Raw genomic sequence first — 16229 nt, forward strand, 5'->3', positions numbered from 1 at the left:
GCGGCCGTCAGATATTCAAGCTGAAGCCATGCGTTGCCACGGTCCGGCCAAAATCGATCCTGCTGCCCTCCTGGCCTCTGCCCAGGGCAAAAACCCCAGTTTCAGCTCTGACCCGGTGTTTGCTCAGGGCCTCGTTATTACACCGGAGAAAGCCCACTTGGCAAGGCCGGTGAATGCCTCCTCTTGGCAGGACGATAAACGCAGGCGCTGCAGACGTCTCAGGAGGGGGACGGCCACGGTGGGACGCCGGTGCAGGCAGCTCCTCTGCAGCCATGTCACCCAACACGCGGCAGCTGAGCCCTTCCAGCACCCATTTCAGGATCACTCTCCTCGCCTCACAGCTCTCATCATCTCCAGCTCTACCTGTCCTCTTCAGAAGCTGCAGAGGAACCAGGTCCTACCCAAAGCCCAAACACTGCCCGGGGCACAGGGTGACCACCCGGAGAGGCCCCGAGTCTCCCGGAGGTGGGGCTGAAATCCGAGGTTTAAAGCCTGCGCCGTCAGGGATCAGCCGAGGTGAACGTACGTCACGTATCGCACACGTCACGCGGCGGAGGCTCTGCCACGACCAGAACTCAAATCCTGTGGGAAACGCGCGTTAGCCAACACCTCACTAGCCGGAGAAGCGAACAATGGCAATTATTCCACCAGGAAGGGAGAAGAGTAAATACTTGCATATTTTCTCTTAAGTAATGCTCTCGAAACCCTTCAAGCTTTCTGAAGCCAGCTCCTCCTTCTCAGCCCAGAAGACTGGCAAGCATGGGAGAAGATCAAGATCTCAAAGGAAGCCCCAAAGCAAGAGAAAAAGACCCGGGGGTCTTGCCCCCAGACACTCAGCTCCACGCTGAGGCACCACGGCTGCCGCAGCCAGTAAAGACTCAAGCGCTCTCTTCTTCCTCACAAAACTGGCTTTATTGGACCGACAGGTATGACTTGCCCTGTGCCTGCTCACACGGTGAGCAAAGATAAAGTGGGTACGTTGGATGTCTGTCTTCAAAACTGCCCAAAGGACACAGCGAAGAAGCCAGAAAAATCGAGCACATACAGACATCCCCGCCAGACGATACTTCATCAATGCCGCAGCAATAATTAAATTAATTTATTTTATGGTGGCGCTCAGCAATCTGGCCGTAAATACTTCTGGAAGAGAAGTGGGGTAGCAGGCAGCAGGGCTTAAGGTGCAAAACACCAACACTCCGAGAGCACCAAACGAAGTCGAGGTTCAGCTGCAAGCCTTCCCATGGGTTTCTTCTTTCCTTGCTGTGACTTGGGTGACAAGTGCTCTCACAATGACTGGGAATCTTCAGCATATTACATTATAATAAAGTATAATAAAATAAATTAAAAAAAAAAAAAAAAGCCTGGCCACTCTCTACCAGAGAAGCACAGGAAGGATGGCTTGATCTTGCCAAATGCAAATTTCAAGGCTTTGAGAAAGTCATTTTGCTTTCTAGCCACAAACTAACGTGAAGAAGCTGGTTTGGGGCCTGTGGAAAGGGGAATAGGGCTCTCGTCTCCCGCAAGAACGCTGCCAGACCTGTGAAACGCTGGCAGGAGGCAGAGTCACAGGCTTAAGAACCAAAAGTGCCCTCTTTTATCCCAGATGAGGTTTCCACCCCTTGTTACCATCCCTCTGCAGGGATGAGGACGGTGCCCACTTCCAACCCTGCGTATTTCTGGTTCAGCTCGCATTTCAAATCAGCACAGCAAGAGAAACCCTCAGCCGTCAGAAGACTTCAGGGCCTTCCCCTCGACTCTTACCAGCCTCAGTTCTACTCATCAAAACAAATCTAACCAGAAGACGTTTACGCTCCCACAGTATCTTGCCTCCCACAGGTGCCAAATGGCTTTGATGAGCTACCTTCGCCTTGCCCAGCGCCAGATGCAGCAGAGAAGAGGGTGCCTCCGCCGGGGAGATGCTATCCTCCCCCTTCCCTGGCACAGTCCTGCCTGAAAGAAGATATTTCGGCTCCCCCCACCCCTCTGTGCCCCAGCAGCCGAGTCTGGGGACCCGGGACCCACTGCCACCCCCGAGGCAGGAGACCTGACTCATGCCTCAGGCTCTAGAAATACAAGGGAACAGAGAGTCAAGTTTCCCTGGCACCAACCCCTCTGCTCCCCCCACCCCATCGCAGTGCCCCTTCGAACGTAACCCAGTCCCCCCTCCCCAGGACCCTCTGCCCCCTCCAACTCCCCTTTCGTCGGGGGGTTTCAAGCCCCCCAGGCCCTCCCGTTCATGACCAGAGGGTCCTTGCCACACACCCACAGCCTCCTCCCTAGGAAAAGGTCAGCCCTACACCCACCTCCCCCAGGAAAGCTCGACCCCAACCCACCCCACGGAGCCAGCTGGGCTCTGTGAAGCCCATCCCACTCGGGCCTCGGCCCATAACCCTCAGTACCCACTCCCACACACCCTCCGGAGAGCTCAGACTCGTCGTCGCGCCCCCCCCTCCCCACCCAGAGGCCTCCCCCACCCCCGGCTTCACCCCACAGCGCTGCCCCAGAGCACCGAACCGACCTCCCACGCTCCCTCCGGCCCACCCCGAGAGCCCTCACCCGGCCCACGCGTTTGCCCATCTCCTCGCCCCACGCAGGGCCCGGCCCAGGCCCCGAGTCCCTTCCTGTACACACCCAGCCCCACACACCCCACAGGCCTCTCGCCCCCCCAGCTCCTACCGGCCCCACGCACCCCACGGCCCTACTCCCACCCCATACACTCCCAAAGAGCCCTCCTCAGCCCCACGCACCTCGTGTCTCTCAAGCCTTCAGAGGCCCCCCTCAGCCCCACAGGGCCTCCCCTCAGCCTCACACCCCCCCAACCCCCCCTCAGCACTATACACCCCCCCCCACAGCCCTCCTCTCAGCCCCACAGTGCCCCGCCTCGACGCCAGAGCCCCCACAGAGCCGCCAGCCTCACACCCCCCCAGCCCCCACACAGCCCCCCGCACCCCCGGCCCTCCGCTGGCGCCGGACTCCCGGCCCCCAGCCCCCCCGCCGGCGCCGGGCCCAGCCCCGTACCCGCCAGGCCGCCGCTGCTCCCGCTGCTGCCCCCCGACTCGGGCCCCGCCGACGCCATCTTGGAGCGCTCCCTCCTCCTGCGGCGGCCGCCGGCTCGCGCGCGGCGCCCGCGCCCCTCCCCGCTTGGCTCCGCCCCTCCTCGCTTGGCTCCGCCCCTCCTCGCTAGGCCCCGCCCCGCCGCTCCGGACCGCACCATCCGGCCGCGGGCGGGGCGGGGGACACGCGCCGCCGGCCCGCAGACCGCACGCGCAGTCCAGGCGGCTGCCCCCACTCACACACACTTGGACTCGCCCCCGCGGACGCGACCACAGGGGGCGGGGACAGAAACCCTCAGGGCGCATGCGCGGAGGGCGGGAAGGGCCGCGGCCGCACAGCGCCGCGGTCACGTGACGGGCCAAGCGCGACCAAAACAAAGCCGGGGGGCACGTGGCGCGCGGGACGTCACAGCGGGGGGTGCCGTGACGTCACGCGGTGACGTCATTTTCCAGCTTCCCTCCCCAGGGGCGCGACGTGGCCGTACCGAGGGTGGCAGGGCCCGGGGGCGGGCGGATAGGCTTGGGGGGGGGGGCTGCTCCCGTGGCTGGTGCGTGGCCGGCCCCGCTCCTCTGCGGCGTCACGCGTGGCTGAGAGCCCCGCGGTGAGGCCCCCCCCGCACCCCATAGCGCAGCCCCATCGCCCACAGGAACCTGCAGTGCCCCCTCCGGCCCGCAGGGGGGCGCCCGCCGCCATCGGCCGCTCGGCGCTCGCTCTCCCCTGCCTGGCGGCGCAGGCACGGGCCGGGCAGGACGCGCAGCGGAGCGCCGATCGCGGCGGCGGCGCGATGAGCCTGGCGGAGGGCCGCGCCCCGCGGCGCACGGCCGGTAACCGGCTGTCGGGGCTGCTGGAGGCCGAGGAGGAGGATGAGTTCTACCAGACCACCTACGGCGGCTTCACCGAGGTGCGGAGCCGCCGCGGGCCCGGAGGGGGGGGGCCTGGAGCTGGGGGCGCGGGGGACCGAGGGGGTCTCGGAGGCCCTAGGGAGAACGGGACCGAAGGCGTCCCGGTGCTGTGAGGGGCTCGGGGGCGGGTGTTTGGGGGTCCCGGGGACGCGGGGGAGCCTCGGGGGGGGGTGATGGGAACCCCCGGGGAGGTGGGGGGGCCCGGGGGGGAGGTCACCGGGGGGGCCAGGGGGGTTGTGCCCCGGGGGGGGCACGGGGCTGCGGGACAGCAGGAGGGGCCGGGGCAGGAGCAGCAGGGACGGGGGGTGCCCGGTCATTAGCGTGGCCGTGGAGCGGGAGAGCACCGGGGCTGGAGAGCACCGGGGCTGGGGGCTGCGGCCTGGGGAGCCCTGGGGGTGCCGCAGCCCCTCCGTCCCGCAGGAGTCGGGCGATGACGAGTACAGGGGCGACCAGTCGGACAGCGACGACGAGGTGGACTCGGACTTCGACATCGACGAGGGCGAGGAACCCGCCAGCGACCAGGACGAGAGCGAGCCCAAGCGCCGCCGCCGCGTCGTCACCAAGGCCTACCGGGTGCGGGCGGGCGGGACTGGGCTGGGGGCTCCGGGGTCCCCTTCCCGGCACCACGGGCAGGGGACGGGCTCCCCGTTAGGAAAAGCCAAGGTTTAAACGAGGCCAAAGCCGTGGCTGGGGGGGGGGGGAGGGGGAGTTTTTCTCCCTGCTCACATCCTCTGCCCCATCCCGTAGGAGCCCCTCAAGAGCCTTCGCCCCAAGAAGACGGACGTCCCCAGCGGCAGCTCCCAGAAGCCACGAGAGGTGAAATCCGTCCCCTTGGAGCTCCAGGATGACGTGGGAGACAGTGAGTGTGCGCGGGACGGGACGGGCTGGAAACGGGCCCCCTCCGGGAGAGCTCCCAGTGAGCCGGGCCGGCCGGCACCCATGGGTCAGCCCCGTCCTCCCGCCGCAGGCCGGAAGCACATGCGGCAGTCGACGACGGAGCACACGCGCCAAACCTTCCTGCGCATCCAGGAGCGGCAGGTCCAGTCCAAGCGTAAGAAGGGCGGCCCCAACTACGACCGGCCCCTGACGCAGGAGGAGCTGCTGGAGGAGGCCAAGATCACGGAGGAGATCAACCTCCGCTCGCTGGGTGAGCTGGGCGCGATGCCAAGGGGCGCAGAGACCCCCGAAATGGCGCAGAGGGAGGGTGTCGGTGAGGCGCTGAGCCTCCCCCTCAGTTTGTCTTTGCTTTCCCAGAGAACTACGAGCGCCTGGAAGCCGACAAGAAGAAGCAGGTCCAGAAGAAGCGGAAGTGTGTGGGACCCGTTATCCGGTACTGGTCCGTCACCATGCCCCTCGTCCCGGAACCGGGCAAGGAGGAGAATGTGGATGTGGAGGGGTAGGTTGGGGTCACCTTGATGTGGCCCTGGTGGGTTTCCCCCCCCCACACCCAGCCGGACGCCGGCTCCCGCTCCTGATCCCTCCCCAGGCTCTGTTCCATCGTGGTGAGGGAGAAGCGGGTTTTGGGCAGCGCCTTGGAGCCCCCCAAGCCCCACGCTCCAGTCCTGGGGGTGGCTCGAGCAGATGGGGCAGCTCTGCCCTCCGTGGGAGCTCCCCCGGGGTTTCCCCCTGCCCCAGGGGCCTCCTGGGCGCTGATTGTGGCTCTTCCAGGTTGGACCAAGAGCCGCAGCAGCCTGAAGCAGCTCCAGCCCCGGCTCCAGCTTCCACCGGGAAGTGCTCCCGCACCTTCATCTCCTTCAGCGACGATGAAACCTTCGAGCGCTTCTTCCCCAAAGCGAAACCGCCGCGGCTGCCGGTGCGGGAGATCTGCCCCGTCACCCACAAACCGGCCGTTTACCGCGATCCTATCACCGACATCCCCTACTCCAACATCCGCGCCTTCAAAATCATCCGGGAGGCCTACAAGAAATACATCACGGCGCACGGGCTGCCCAGCGCCGCTGCCTCCGCCGCCCTGGGGACCGCCGCTCCCCCCGGCCCCGACCCCAACGTCCGTCCCACCCGCCAGAAGATCATCATCAAGCAGAGCATCCCCACCACCTGAGTGCCGGGGGCCCGCGGGGGGCTCGTGGCCGCTGCCGGTCGAGGCCTCTCCGCACTCCGACTCCTGTGGGCGACGGTTTGTTGCTCTATTTATCTCCTTCCTACATTTTTTTATATAAAAAAAGAAATAAATCCCGGTAGCCTGCATACAGCAAGGGTGCGGACTCTCATTTCCATTCAACACGCGGCGCCCGAAACACCAGGAGACCCTACGGTAAACGCAGGGTGCGTACAACCCCTTGTTTTCCAAGAGACCCTACAATAAACAAGCAGTTCGTTCCAAGCGCTGCTGCTCCCAGCGCAGCGCTGCCACGGGAGCCCTGACGACGGTGGCCCCGCGCACCCCCGCAAATGTGATTTTAGGGGCTGGGGGGGGGGCACGTGGGAGCCAAGTCACCCAGACAATCTCAGGGTGAAGGGGCATAAAGCGTCCCCGCGGGGGTGATGGGGGGATTCGGGGGTCTCCGAGGGGCTGCGGGGCCCCGGGCAGAAGGTTCAGCCTCTCCCTGCGGCCTCTCCCCCCAGCCTCCCCTCTCCCCCCTGGCCAGGGCACCCCAAGGGGTAACGGGGAGCCACGGGGTCACGAGGGGCCCCCCCATCGCCCCGGGGGTGCCCCCGCCGTGCCGGGGCGCCGGGGTGGAGGCGGCGCAGGGCTGGCAGGGCTCGATAACGCCCGGGGATATGTGATCTCGCCCCTCCCCACAGCCGGCTCGCAGAATAAAATGCTGATCTCATGCCCTGCGCGGCCGGAGCCCTTGGCTCAGCACCGGGGCTCGCACCCAGGCAGGCTCCACCGCCCCGGCCAGCGGCCAGGTAGGGCCCCGGGGTGGGGGTCCTCGGGGTGGGGCTCCCAAGGGTGGGGGTCCCTGGGGTGGTGGGGGGACAGGGGCTCAGGGGTCCCTGGGTCTGTCGGGGATCCCCGCGGCCCCCCGGCTCTCGCCCTGGGGTGTCTGGTCCCTCCCAGGGGCACTGGGTGCGTGTGTGTGTCCCCAGCCCTGGGGACCCAGGTCACGGGGGGGGAATCTCAACCCGGTTCCTTGGGGGGACCCAACCCCAGTGTCGGGGGACTCACGTCCTCAGCGTTTACCCCTGCTGCCCCCCCCCAGGGAGGTGGGGACGCGTGGTGGGGGGGAAAAGGGGCACAGACTGGGGGGGTCCAGGGGGGCTGGGGCTGCCGAAGCAGGACCTGCCCCCCAAACAGTGGGGGAGGCTGGGGGGGACGCTGGGTCCCGGCCCTGGGGAGCACCTTGGAGGCGTGACTCAGTTTCCCCAAGAGCTCCCCAACCACACCACCCCGGACCCCCCACCCTGGGGTGCCCCACGGCCCCCCCAGCCCGGTGGGAACCCAATACCACCCCGTGGCACGAAGGGGTCTCGCAGGCTGCGGCACGGGGGGGGTGTCACTGTAGTGGGGGGGGTGTCACTGTAGGGGGGGGTGTCACTGTAGTGGGGGGGGTCCCCACCCCGGGGAGCCTCCCACCGGCCGCTCAGCCCCCCTGTTGTCCCCCCCAGCCCCCCGCCATGACGTCCTACCGGCAGGAGCTGGAGAAGTACCGGGACATCGATGAGGACAAGATCCTGAGGGAACTGTCGGCCGAGGAGCTGGCACAGCTGGACTCGGAGCTGCTGGAGATGGACCCCGAGGTAGGTCCCGGTGCAGGGGGGCGGCGAGCGGGACGGGTGCCACCCGGCCGCCAGGGTCCCCCAAGGGTGACACGGTGGGTCCCCAGAACGTGCTGCTGCCGGCGGGGCTGCGGCAGCGGGACCAGACGCAGAAGAGCCCGACGGGGCCGCTGGACCGGGAGGCCCTGCTGCAGCACCTGGAGAAGCAGGCGCTGGAGGCCGGCGAGCGCGACGACCTGGTGCCCTTCACCGGGGAGAAGAAAGGTGCGGGGACACGGGGGGGGACACGGCGGGGACTGTGGTGGGGAGCGGCGGGGACGGGGCCCCGCAGCACCAGGTATATTTAGCTCGGCAGAACGGTCCTCGCCAGCGGCTCGGGTGTCCTGGGCGAGCTGGGTCCTCGCCAGCCCCGGGCACGGCCACCCCCTGGCAATGTCATCCCCCATATGGCCACCCCCACTACAGCCACCGCTGGCAATGCCACCTCGGCACGGCCACCCCGTGGCAACGCCACCTGCGGCACGGCCACCCCCGGCAATGTCATCCCCCATATGGCCACCCCCGGCAACGCCACCCCCTGGCAACGTCCCCCCCCGCCCCAGCCCGGCCACCCCCTGACAACTTCACCGCTTCCAGTATGGTTGCACAAACCCCCCCGGACCATCACCCGCTGGCAGTGCCACCCCCCGGACTCCCACCCCCGGCACCATCACCCCCAGGCACGGCCATCCCTAGGCCAGGTCACCCTCTGCCAGCCCCGTCTCCGGGCCACCGCGTCCGGCGTCACCCAGCTGGCGTGAGGCCGGGCAGGGTGTGACCCGCGTCCCCGCGCCCAGGGAAGCCCTTCGTGCCCAAGAACCCGACGCGGGAGATCCCACGGGAGGAGCAGATCACGCTGGAGCCCGAGCTGGAGGAGGCGCTGGCCAATGCCACCGAGGCCGAGATGTGCGACATCGCCGGTGGGTCTTGCACGGGGCTGCCGTGTCGCACCACAGCCTCGCACGAGGCTGCCACATCACGCCAGAGTCTTGCACGGGGCTGCCGTGTCACACGACAACCTTGCACGAGGCTGCCCCGTCGCGCCACAACCTCGCACGCGGGTAGCGCGTCCCACAGCAGCTTCACCTGGGGACAGCACGTGGCACCGCAGCGTCGCACGGGGGGGAGCGTGTTGCACGGGGCCAGCGTGTCGCACGCCTGCCCCGGCCCCGCGTTGCACCCGTGCTCCCCGCCGCCGGGCGTCCGCCGGGCCCCCCCGTCCCCCCTGGGTCCCCGCCAGGGCCCAGCTAAAAGCAGCGCCGGGCCCCCGCGCTCGGCTTTCACCGCTGGCCCCCGGCCCACCCGCTCCCCGTGGCTTCCCCGGCCCCCCCCGCAGGGCTGGGGGGGCTGCAGCCGCCCTCGGGGGGACACAAGGGGACCAGGGGGGTCCTGGGGCACCCACTGACCCCCCCGGCCCCGCAGCCATCCTGGGCATGTACACGCTGATGAGCAACAAGCAGTACTACGACGCGATCTGCAGCGGGAACATCACCAACACGGAGGGCATCAACAGTGAGTGCCTTGGGGACACGGGGACGGGGGACCTGGGGACAAGGCCCCCCAGGACAGGGGACACGGGGACAAGCTCCCCCAGGACAGGGGACACGGAGTCCACGGGGCTGTTCGGGGGGGATCTGGGGACCAGAACCCCTCCGGGATTCCCTGTGGTGACCCCACGCACGCGTGCAAATGCACGCGTCCCCACGTGTCCCCATCCCTGCGCACGGTCACGCACGTCCCTGCGCACACGCGCGCGTGCCCCAGGCGTGGTGAAGCCCGACACGTACAAGCCGGTGCCGGATGAGCCCCCGAATCCCACCAACGTGGAGGAGACGCTGCGGCAGATCCAGGCCAACGACGGGGCTCTGGAGGACGTCAACCTCAACAACATCAAGGTGAGGGACCTGGTGGCGGTGTCCCCAGCGTATCCCCGGGGTGTCCCCAGGGTGCTAGTCCCGGTCCTGGGGTGCCAGTCCCCATCCCGGGTTGTCCCCATGGGGCTGATCCCTACCCCAGGGTGTCTCCAGGGCACCCCAGGGTGCTGGTCGCCATGCTGGGGCATCACGTGGCCCCCAGAGCGTCCCCAGGGTGTCCCTGGGTGCTGCTCCCTGCCCAGGATGGTGGAGGGTGACGGGTCCCAGCCTGGGCTGTCCCCATGGGGCTTGGTTGGTCACCCTGTCCCAGGGTGCTGCTCGCTGTCCCAGGGTGTCCCTGAGGGGTTGGTCCCTGCCTTGGGGCATCCCTGGGGTGTTTGTCCCCATCCTGGAGTGGCTCCGGGGCACCCCAGGGTGCCGGTCCTCATCCAGGGGCATCCGTGTCCCCTTGGTGACATCCCACATCCCTTCAATGCCACTTACGTGACATCCAAGATGCCCTTGCGTGACATCCAGCACCCTCTCAGGGATGCCCCTGTACCCTTGGAGACACCTACACCCCTCGATGCCACTTACATCCCCTTGGGGACACCCGCATCCCCTCAGGGATGTCCCCATCCCCTCGGTGACACCCACGTCCCCCTGCCGCAGGACATTCCCATCTCCACGCTGAAGGCCATCTGCGAGGCCATGAAAACCAACACCCACGTCAAGAAGCTCAGCCTGGTAGCCACCCGCAGCAATGACCCCGTGGCCAGCGTGAGTCCCAGCCCCGTGTCCCCCATGTCCCCACAGGTCCCCAGACGGGGAGGGGACACGGTCCCCTGCCCCCAGCTCCATCCTGGGCACCAGCAAGCCCGGGTGACGGTGGCTTTTCCACCGTCACCTGGGGCATCGGTGGCCCAGGACATGCCAGAGAGGGGGGGTGACACCCCGAGGTGACACCCCGAGGTGACACGCAGGCCGTGGCCGAGATGCTGATGGAGAACAAGACCCTGCAGAGCCTCAACATCGAATCCAACTTCATCACCAGCGCCGGCATGATGAGCATCATCAAGGCCATGTACCACAACACCACCCTGAGCGAGCTCAAGGTGGACAACCAGGTAGGGACAGGCACCCACGGGTGGCCCAGGGAGGGGACAGGGGTGTCCCCAACTTCCCGGTGTGCCTGGTTTCACCCCGGCCTCGCAGTGCCAGCGGCTGGGCGACACGGTGGAGATGGAGATGGCCACCATGTTGGAGCAGTGCCCCTCCGTCGTGCGCTTCGGCTACCACTTCACGCAGCAAGGCCCCCGCGCCCGCGCCGCCATCGCCATCACCAAAAACAACGAGCTCCGTGAGTGTCCCCCGCGTCCCCTCCTGGGGCAGGAATCGGGGTGGGGGGTCCCGGCCCTGACACCCCCCCTCTTTCCCCCACCCGCAGGTCGCAAGCAGAAGAAAACCTAACGGCCCCCCGCAGCACGGACGAGCTCCGGCTCCTGCTCCCCGGGGCCGCTGTAAATAAAGACGACAGAGAGACGCGGCTTCGGGATCCGCTCGGACGCGTCCCGGGGCAGGATTTGCACGCGGGGGCCGGAATCGGGATCGTAGGGATGGGCTGAGGGAGGGCAACGCCGCCGGGGAGGCCGCGGGGACACCCCCCGTCTTGTGGGGCTCGAGGCCCCCGTTAGCCTCCGGCCGTTAATCCACGGGGCCGAGCCGGACGCTGGATCCCCTCGGGGAGCAGCGGGGCCGCGGGATCGGGGTGTTTCTACCCGGGGGATTAGGTTACGGCACCAGGAGGGGCGGGGGGAGCAGGGCAGCCCCTCCGGCAGGCAGCCGGGTGCCCCCATGGCACGGAGCTGGGCACCCAGGGCCCATGGGGGCCGGCACCCACGGCCCGGTGAAGCGGGTGGGGGGATGCAGGGCCTATTTATAGATCCCACCACCTATTTATAGGGGCGAGCTGAGCAAGCGGGTAAATCCCGGTGCCCAGGGGTAACATCACCCCGGGCAGCGCTGCCAGGGAGCCCCCCCCAGGGACAGGATCCGTCCCCGGGGCCTAGAGACGCCCTTGGGTGGGTGGTGGGTGCTGTCCTGGGGTGTGGATGCCGGCTCAGGGCGCAGCCCCGTAAACGACAGTCCCATGGGTGCTCCCTGATATGGGAGCACCCGCAGGCACCCAAAGGCTGGCAGGAAAAGGGGGGGGGGGGAAACTGAGGCAGGGGGAGGACGGCGCGGCCGGGTGTTTTCCGAAGCACTGGGACAGCTGCCAGGGCTGGGGAGGAGGGGGGGAACCCGGCACCACCACCCCGAAAGGCCACGACCCGCAAGCAGCTGCCAGCGTGCGAGAAAATGAGCGTGACTCGGGCCAGGGACAGGAGGGGACGGGGCGGGGACGGGCCGAAACCCGCATCGAGGTTGGCTGCACTCGCAGGGCTCTGGCCGGGGTGGGGACACCCCGAAAAAGCACCACGTTGAGCATCCCGGGGTGGCCAAATGCTGGGACCCCCAGTATCACCCCTCCCCAGGACCTGCCGCAATGGCTCAGACACCTCGGTCCTCTCCAGCTGCCTCTATTAACGGTGGGGCCTGGGGACAGCCCGGGGGGACCGTCCCCGTGGGGACCAGTGGGGCAGAGCGGGGCCTCAGGCCGGCAGCAGCGCGGGCGGCTCGTCCTCGTCGGAGTCGAATTCGGCGTTCTCGTCCTTCACCCACTTGCCAGAGCGGTCCTGGATCCAGCCAGCGCTGGGGACGGACGGACAGACAGACGGAGGGAGTGAGAGGTGGCTCATTATGGAACTCCCTGTGCCAACGGGGCCAAGACTCACCTCCGCAGCTGCAGGTATCGCTCCAGGGCCTGCCGTCTCTCAGGGCTGAGGGCTTCGGGCTGGCTCAGGGCCGACGATGAGCCTTTTCCTTTGCTGCCTGGCTGCGTCTGGGCTGGAGCCGCCTTCGGTGCGTCTAGGGGGGCAGAGAGGGGCTGGCGGGACCCGCAGAAAGAGGAGAGGCCCGGCTGAGAGCCTGGGCACCCTGCCCCGCCAGCGCTGGCGCAGCCCCGGAGCTGCCAGCTGGCTCTTACCCGCTCGCCTGCCGCGGTCCCCCGGCAGCAGGGCCGCAGGGCTGGCGTCCACGGCTTCTCCGTCCTTCCGTGACGGTTCCGGAGGCGTCGGGACGGCACTCGGCCTCGTCTGGGTCACGCCAGCTCGCAAGCTGCTTCCCTCCACGCTGCGACAGGAGAAGGAGTCAGGGCCTCGTGCCACAAACGCCTGATGGTGGTGAGGCCACGGCGCTGCCGGTCCCTCCTGGGAAGCGCAGAGCTTTCCCCCATCCTCCAGCAGCGAAACCAAAGCTGTTACCCCGTCCTCCGGCAGCAGCTGCTGTAGGGAGCGGCTTTCAGCAGAGCGCTCCGGGCGATCTTCCTCGTCCGTTCCAGAAGAGGGGCCGGGGAGCCCTGGGGAGAGGGGACAGAGCTCAGGGGGGCCTGGCCAGGGGGTCCGGCGGGGTGAGGAAGGGGCGTCCGCACCAACCTGCGCGCCTGCTTCCTCCGCCTGCACCTCCTCCTCGTGCCGCCGCTTCTGGGCCGCGTCCTGGAGCGAGCGCTTCCTGCCGTAGAAGCGCTGCAGGCCTGGAAGAGAGCGAAGGGGACGGGGGGACACGCTCGCTCGGCGCAGCCCACTCCCCAGCCCACTCCCCCACCGGCCCCCCACTTACTGCTCGTGTGCTTCTTGCCGGCCCTGTGGACCGTCAGCACGTCCAGCGTGTCGAAGACGGGGCGGTGGGCGCACACCGTGCAGGCGTACCTGTGCCGAGGGAGGGGAAAAGCTGCCGTCAGGACCCTGCAAGCGGCCGGAGAGGGGGCTGCCCTCGGGGGTCTCGCTCACCTCCCGCTCCTCAGCAGCAGAGCCTCATCCTCGGGGATGTAGTTGGCCAACAGGTCCGCGACACGTCTTTTCTAGGAGAGACAGAGGGGGCTGGGTGAGTGCTCGTCCCCCCCGCGCCTGCTGCCAGAGGGGGGGTCTGCCCCCAACTCACCCTGCGGGGAACCAGCCCTTGCTCCCAGCCCTGTCCCCCCTTAGGCCAGGAAACCTTGGCACCCAGGGGACCCCCCCTCTGTGGGAGCAAGAGGAGGAATTGGGGTGTCAAGGCTGGGGAGGGGGCTGTTTGGGGAGGTTGAGGCGGAGGAAGGGGGCAATTTCGAGGAGCGGCCTGGGCCAAGGTGGGTATTTGGGGCGCTGGGAGGGGAACCCTGAGGGGGGGGGTCAAGACCTGAGGGTGAGGGGGCGTTGGGGGGGCAGAGGAGCATTTGCAGGCAGGGAGGACGGTGGGCAGGAGGCGTATTTACAGGCAGGGAGGAGCGGGGAAGGGCTGGGGGGAACCGAGGGCGGGCAGGCCAGGGCAAGGGGGCGAACCCGGGGGGTAAGTGAGGAGGTCGGGGCCGGGGTTAGGGGGGCTCGGGGGGGTCTGGGGAGCCGGGGGGATGGGTTGGAGGGGTCCTGGGGGGCCGGGACCCACCTGCAGCACCCCCAGCTGACTGGGGTCGTCCCCCTCCCGCTTGAAGGACATGGCGGCCGCGGCGCCGGCCCGCGGTTACTATGGGAACCGCCCCCCCCGCCGCCCAGCTTCCGGGTGGCTTTTCCCGGCAGACCGCGCGCGGGAGCGGCCACCAATTAGAGAGCGCGACGGGCGGGGCGGGCGGCCCCGCCGTGTCCCCAGGCGGCCGCAGCCCCGCGGCATGACGGGAGTTGTAGTTCCGCGGCGCCATCCCTGGCGGGGGGCTGGGGGGCAGAGACACCCCCCGGGGCAGGGGCCAGGGGGTGGCAGGGGCCGGGGGGCTGGGGAGGACCCCGGGGTGGGGGTGGCGGCATCCCTGCCCGAGGGGGCGGCGGAGTGTCCGTCGTTGTTTCCCCCCCGTCGCCCCCCGCCCCCCCCTCCCGTCCTGGACTACAAGTCCCAGAGGCCTCCGCCAGGGCGGCCGGGCCGGGCCTGGCGTCTCCGGCCTCACCGGGGCCCCGGGGCGCCCGGGTGCGGCGGCGGGGCCGAGCCCGAGCCCGCCCCCGTGAGCGGCGGCCGGAGCGCCGGGGCCCTGGGCCGGTCCCCCGCCCGGGCCGGGGCTGTTCGCATGAGCCCCCCCCCCCCGCGCTGGCGGCGGCCGGGGCTGAGCGGGGCCGTCCCGCCATGGCGGCGGGGAGCGGGGGAGCGGGGGCCTCCGCCCGGGAGCACCGCCTGGAGCCCGGGGACACGCTGCCGGGGCTGGCGCTGCGCTACGGGGTGACGGTGAGCGGCCGCGGGGGCTGCCGGGGGGTGCCACGGGGCCGGGGCGGGGGGGGGACGGACATCCAGGGGGCCGCGGGGCGGCGTGGGGCAGGATCCCCGGGGCCGGGGCTGGGGGGGGGCAGGACGACCCCGGGGTCCCCCGGCAGCCCCGCGGTCCCGGTGGGGCCAGCCCCGTCCCCTCCTGTCCCCTTCCCTCCCCCACCCTGTCCCAATGGCTGTGTGTGTCGTGTCCCCCCCCCCCCCCCCCCCGGCTCTCCTGTCCCCCGTCCCTGTCCCCACCCCGCCCTTCTCCCTGTCCTCGTCCCCACCCTCATCCTGTCCCCGTTCTCGTCCCCATCCCGTCCTGTCCCCACCCCGGTCCCCATCCCGTCCCCGGCAGATGGAGCAGATCAAGCGCGCCAACCGCCTCTACACCTCGGACACCATCTTCCTCAAGCCCACCCTCCTCATCCCCGCCCCGCTGCAGCCGGGGGGACCCTGCCCCGAGGACAAGGACGAGGACAAGGACAAGGACGTCCCCGGCCCCTCGGGGGACGCCCCGGCCCGCCACGACCTCTCGGCCACCGATTTCCTGCGGCAGCTCGACGCCGAGATCGGGCGCTCCAAGGCGGCGGCGGCACAACGGCTCCGCGCCGGTGGCACGGGGTGAGCGCGCCCGTCCCGCCGCCCCTTTTGGGGGCAAACCGGGGCCTTTTGGCTGCAGGGTGGGTGGGCGGGTGGCAGGGCCACCCCTCAGTGCCACCCCGCTGCGTCCCCTGCAGCACGGCCGAGGCCGAAGGCACCCGGAGCCCCGATGCCAGGGGCCCACCGGCCCCCCGAGGCCCCCGCCTCGGCCCCCGGCCCCTCACCAGGACCCCGCGGGCGGCCGCCCTCCGTGACGCCGAGGACGAGATCTTCACGCTGTGACGCCGGGGACGCCGGGGACGTGCCGCCGGGACTCCCACGCCGGGACTCCCGCCCCGCGACTCCCACCCTGCCGTGACGGGGACCCCGGGACACCCACAGCACCCAGTCCCGGCCGGGGGATACTGGAGGGGACACAGGGATTTTGAGGGGGGGACACAGTGTCCCCTCCCTGTCTCGTCCAAGGAGCCTGTCCCGCTGCAGGGACACCCAGCGCCCGGGTGCCGAGCCAGCCCTCTCGCAGGGCTACTGGGAGGCACTGGGAGCTACTGGGACAAGATTCACCAGCCGATGTTTTTCCTCTCGTTGTATTTATTTGTACGTCTTTGCTCTTGCGGGGAGTTTGGGGGGTGGGACCCCCCGGGTGAGACCCCCCCCACCCCCGTGCCAGTGCCTGGACCCCCACGGGGATGGGGACGGTCACCCCCCACCCCCAGAGCCTGTAAATAAAACGGAGCACTGTCACCCGGCTCTGCCTGTTTGTCACCCCCCTGGGGACACCGTCACACCCCGC

General features: G+C 69.1%; 5 protein-coding genes across 6 annotated transcripts in view; 3 read left to right on the forward strand and 2 right to left on the reverse strand.

Annotated features, from left to right (window-relative positions):
• LOC142420584 (putative PIP5K1A and PSMD4-like protein) overlaps positions 1-3229 on the reverse strand; it is a 35574-nt gene extending 32345 nt beyond the window's left edge. Inside the window, exon 1 of the mRNA XM_075524672.1 lies at positions 3019-3229. Within this exon, the coding sequence (XP_075380787.1) occupies positions 3019-3214 (196 nt within the window). The 5' untranslated portion in view covers positions 3215-3229. The remainder of the gene's footprint in view (positions 1-3018) is intronic.
• A 403-nt stretch (positions 3230-3632) lies between these two features.
• VPS72 (vacuolar protein sorting 72 homolog) lies at positions 3633-6164 on the forward strand. 2 transcript variants are annotated; one of them, XM_075525041.1, is made up of 6 exons: positions 3661-3955; positions 4377-4529; positions 4704-4815; positions 4924-5103; positions 5211-5352; positions 5625-6164. In XM_075525041.1, exons 1-6 carry the CDS (start codon positions 3839-3841, stop codon positions 6016-6018), a joined length of 1098 nt encoding a protein of 365 aa, XP_075381156.1. In that variant the 5' UTR covers positions 3661-3838; the 3' UTR covers positions 6019-6164. The 2 variants fall into 2 exon arrangements, with proteins under 2 accessions (XP_075381157.1, XP_075381156.1); XM_075525042.1 differs by lacking the exon at positions 4377-4529 and having other exon boundaries at positions 3633-3955.
• Positions 6165-7526: 1362 nt separating this feature from the next.
• TMOD4 (tropomodulin 4) lies at positions 7527-11074 on the forward strand. The gene is made up of 9 exons (XM_075525043.1): positions 7527-7661; positions 7748-7904; positions 8477-8599; positions 9102-9191; positions 9444-9574; positions 10205-10312; positions 10516-10659; positions 10748-10892; positions 10980-11074. Exons 1-9 carry the CDS (start codon positions 7539-7541, stop codon positions 11000-11002), a joined length of 1044 nt encoding a protein of 347 aa, XP_075381158.1. The 5' UTR covers positions 7527-7538; the 3' UTR covers positions 11003-11074.
• Positions 11075-12095: 1021 nt separating this feature from the next.
• Positions 12096-14191, reverse strand: SCNM1 (sodium channel modifier 1). Its single transcript, XM_075525045.1, has 8 exons — positions 14051-14191; positions 13420-13490; positions 13250-13338; positions 13066-13163; positions 12895-12989; positions 12618-12763; positions 12367-12499; positions 12096-12283 (listed from the first exon to the last, which is right to left on the reverse strand). The coding sequence occupies exons 1-8, from the start codon at positions 14099-14101 to the stop codon at positions 12184-12186; spliced, it is 783 nt and encodes a 260-aa protein (XP_075381160.1). The 5' UTR covers positions 14102-14191; the 3' UTR covers positions 12096-12183.
• Positions 14192-14486: 295 nt separating this feature from the next.
• On the forward strand, positions 14487-16180 carry LYSMD1 (LysM domain containing 1). Its single transcript, XM_075525036.1, has 3 exons — positions 14487-14812; positions 15192-15457; positions 15574-16180. The coding sequence occupies exons 1-3, from the start codon at positions 14714-14716 to the stop codon at positions 15716-15718; spliced, it is 510 nt and encodes a 169-aa protein (XP_075381151.1). The 5' UTR covers positions 14487-14713; the 3' UTR covers positions 15719-16180.
• Positions 16181-16229: the final 49 nt, after the last annotated feature.

Source organism: Mycteria americana, chromosome 25 (assembly GCF_035582795.1).
Source record: "Mycteria americana isolate JAX WOST 10 ecotype Jacksonville Zoo and Gardens chromosome 25, USCA_MyAme_1.0, whole genome shotgun sequence".
Taxonomy (NCBI): domain Eukaryota; kingdom Metazoa; phylum Chordata; class Aves; order Ciconiiformes; family Ciconiidae; genus Mycteria; species Mycteria americana.

Excerpts from the sequence above, each read along its gene's own strand:
- TMOD4 (XM_075525043.1), top strand. The coding sequence starts at position 7,539 with ATGACGTCCTACCGGCAGGAGCTGGAGAAGTACCGGGACATCGATGAG. Across the intron at positions 7,662-7,747 it reads TGCTGGAGATGGACCCCGAG|AACGTGCTGCTGCCGGCGGG; the intron begins GTAGGTCCCGGT and ends GTGGGTCCCCAG. Across the intron at positions 10,660-10,747 it reads AGCTCAAGGTGGACAACCAG|TGCCAGCGGCTGGGCGACAC; the intron begins GTAGGGACAGGC and ends CCGGCCTCGCAG.
- SCNM1 (XM_075525045.1), bottom strand. The coding sequence starts at position 14,101 with ATGTCCTTCAAGCGGGAGGGGGACGACCCCAGTCAGCTGGGGGTGCTG. Across the intron at positions 13,164-13,249 it reads CGGCAAGAAGCACACGAGCA|GCCTGCAGCGCTTCTACGGC; the intron begins GTAAGTGGGGGG and ends GCTCTCTTCCAG. Across the intron at positions 12,990-13,065 it reads CGGAGGAAGCAGGCGCGCAG|GGCTCCCCGGCCCCTCTTCT; the intron begins GTTGGTGCGGAC and ends CCCTCTCCCCAG.
- VPS72 (XM_075525041.1), top strand. The coding sequence starts at position 3,839 with ATGAGCCTGGCGGAGGGCCGCGCCCCGCGGCGCACGGCCGGTAACCGG. Across the intron at positions 4,816-4,923 it reads CCAGGATGACGTGGGAGACA|GCCGGAAGCACATGCGGCAG; the intron begins GTGAGTGTGCGC and ends CTCCCGCCGCAG. Across the intron at positions 5,104-5,210 it reads GATCAACCTCCGCTCGCTGG|AGAACTACGAGCGCCTGGAA; the intron begins GTGAGCTGGGCG and ends TTGCTTTCCCAG.
- LYSMD1 (XM_075525036.1), top strand. The coding sequence starts at position 14,714 with ATGGCGGCGGGGAGCGGGGGAGCGGGGGCCTCCGCCCGGGAGCACCGC. Across the intron at positions 14,813-15,191 it reads CGCTGCGCTACGGGGTGACG|ATGGAGCAGATCAAGCGCGC; the intron begins GTGAGCGGCCGC and ends CGTCCCCGGCAG. Across the intron at positions 15,458-15,573 it reads CTCCGCGCCGGTGGCACGGG|CACGGCCGAGGCCGAAGGCA; the intron begins GTGAGCGCGCCC and ends CGTCCCCTGCAG.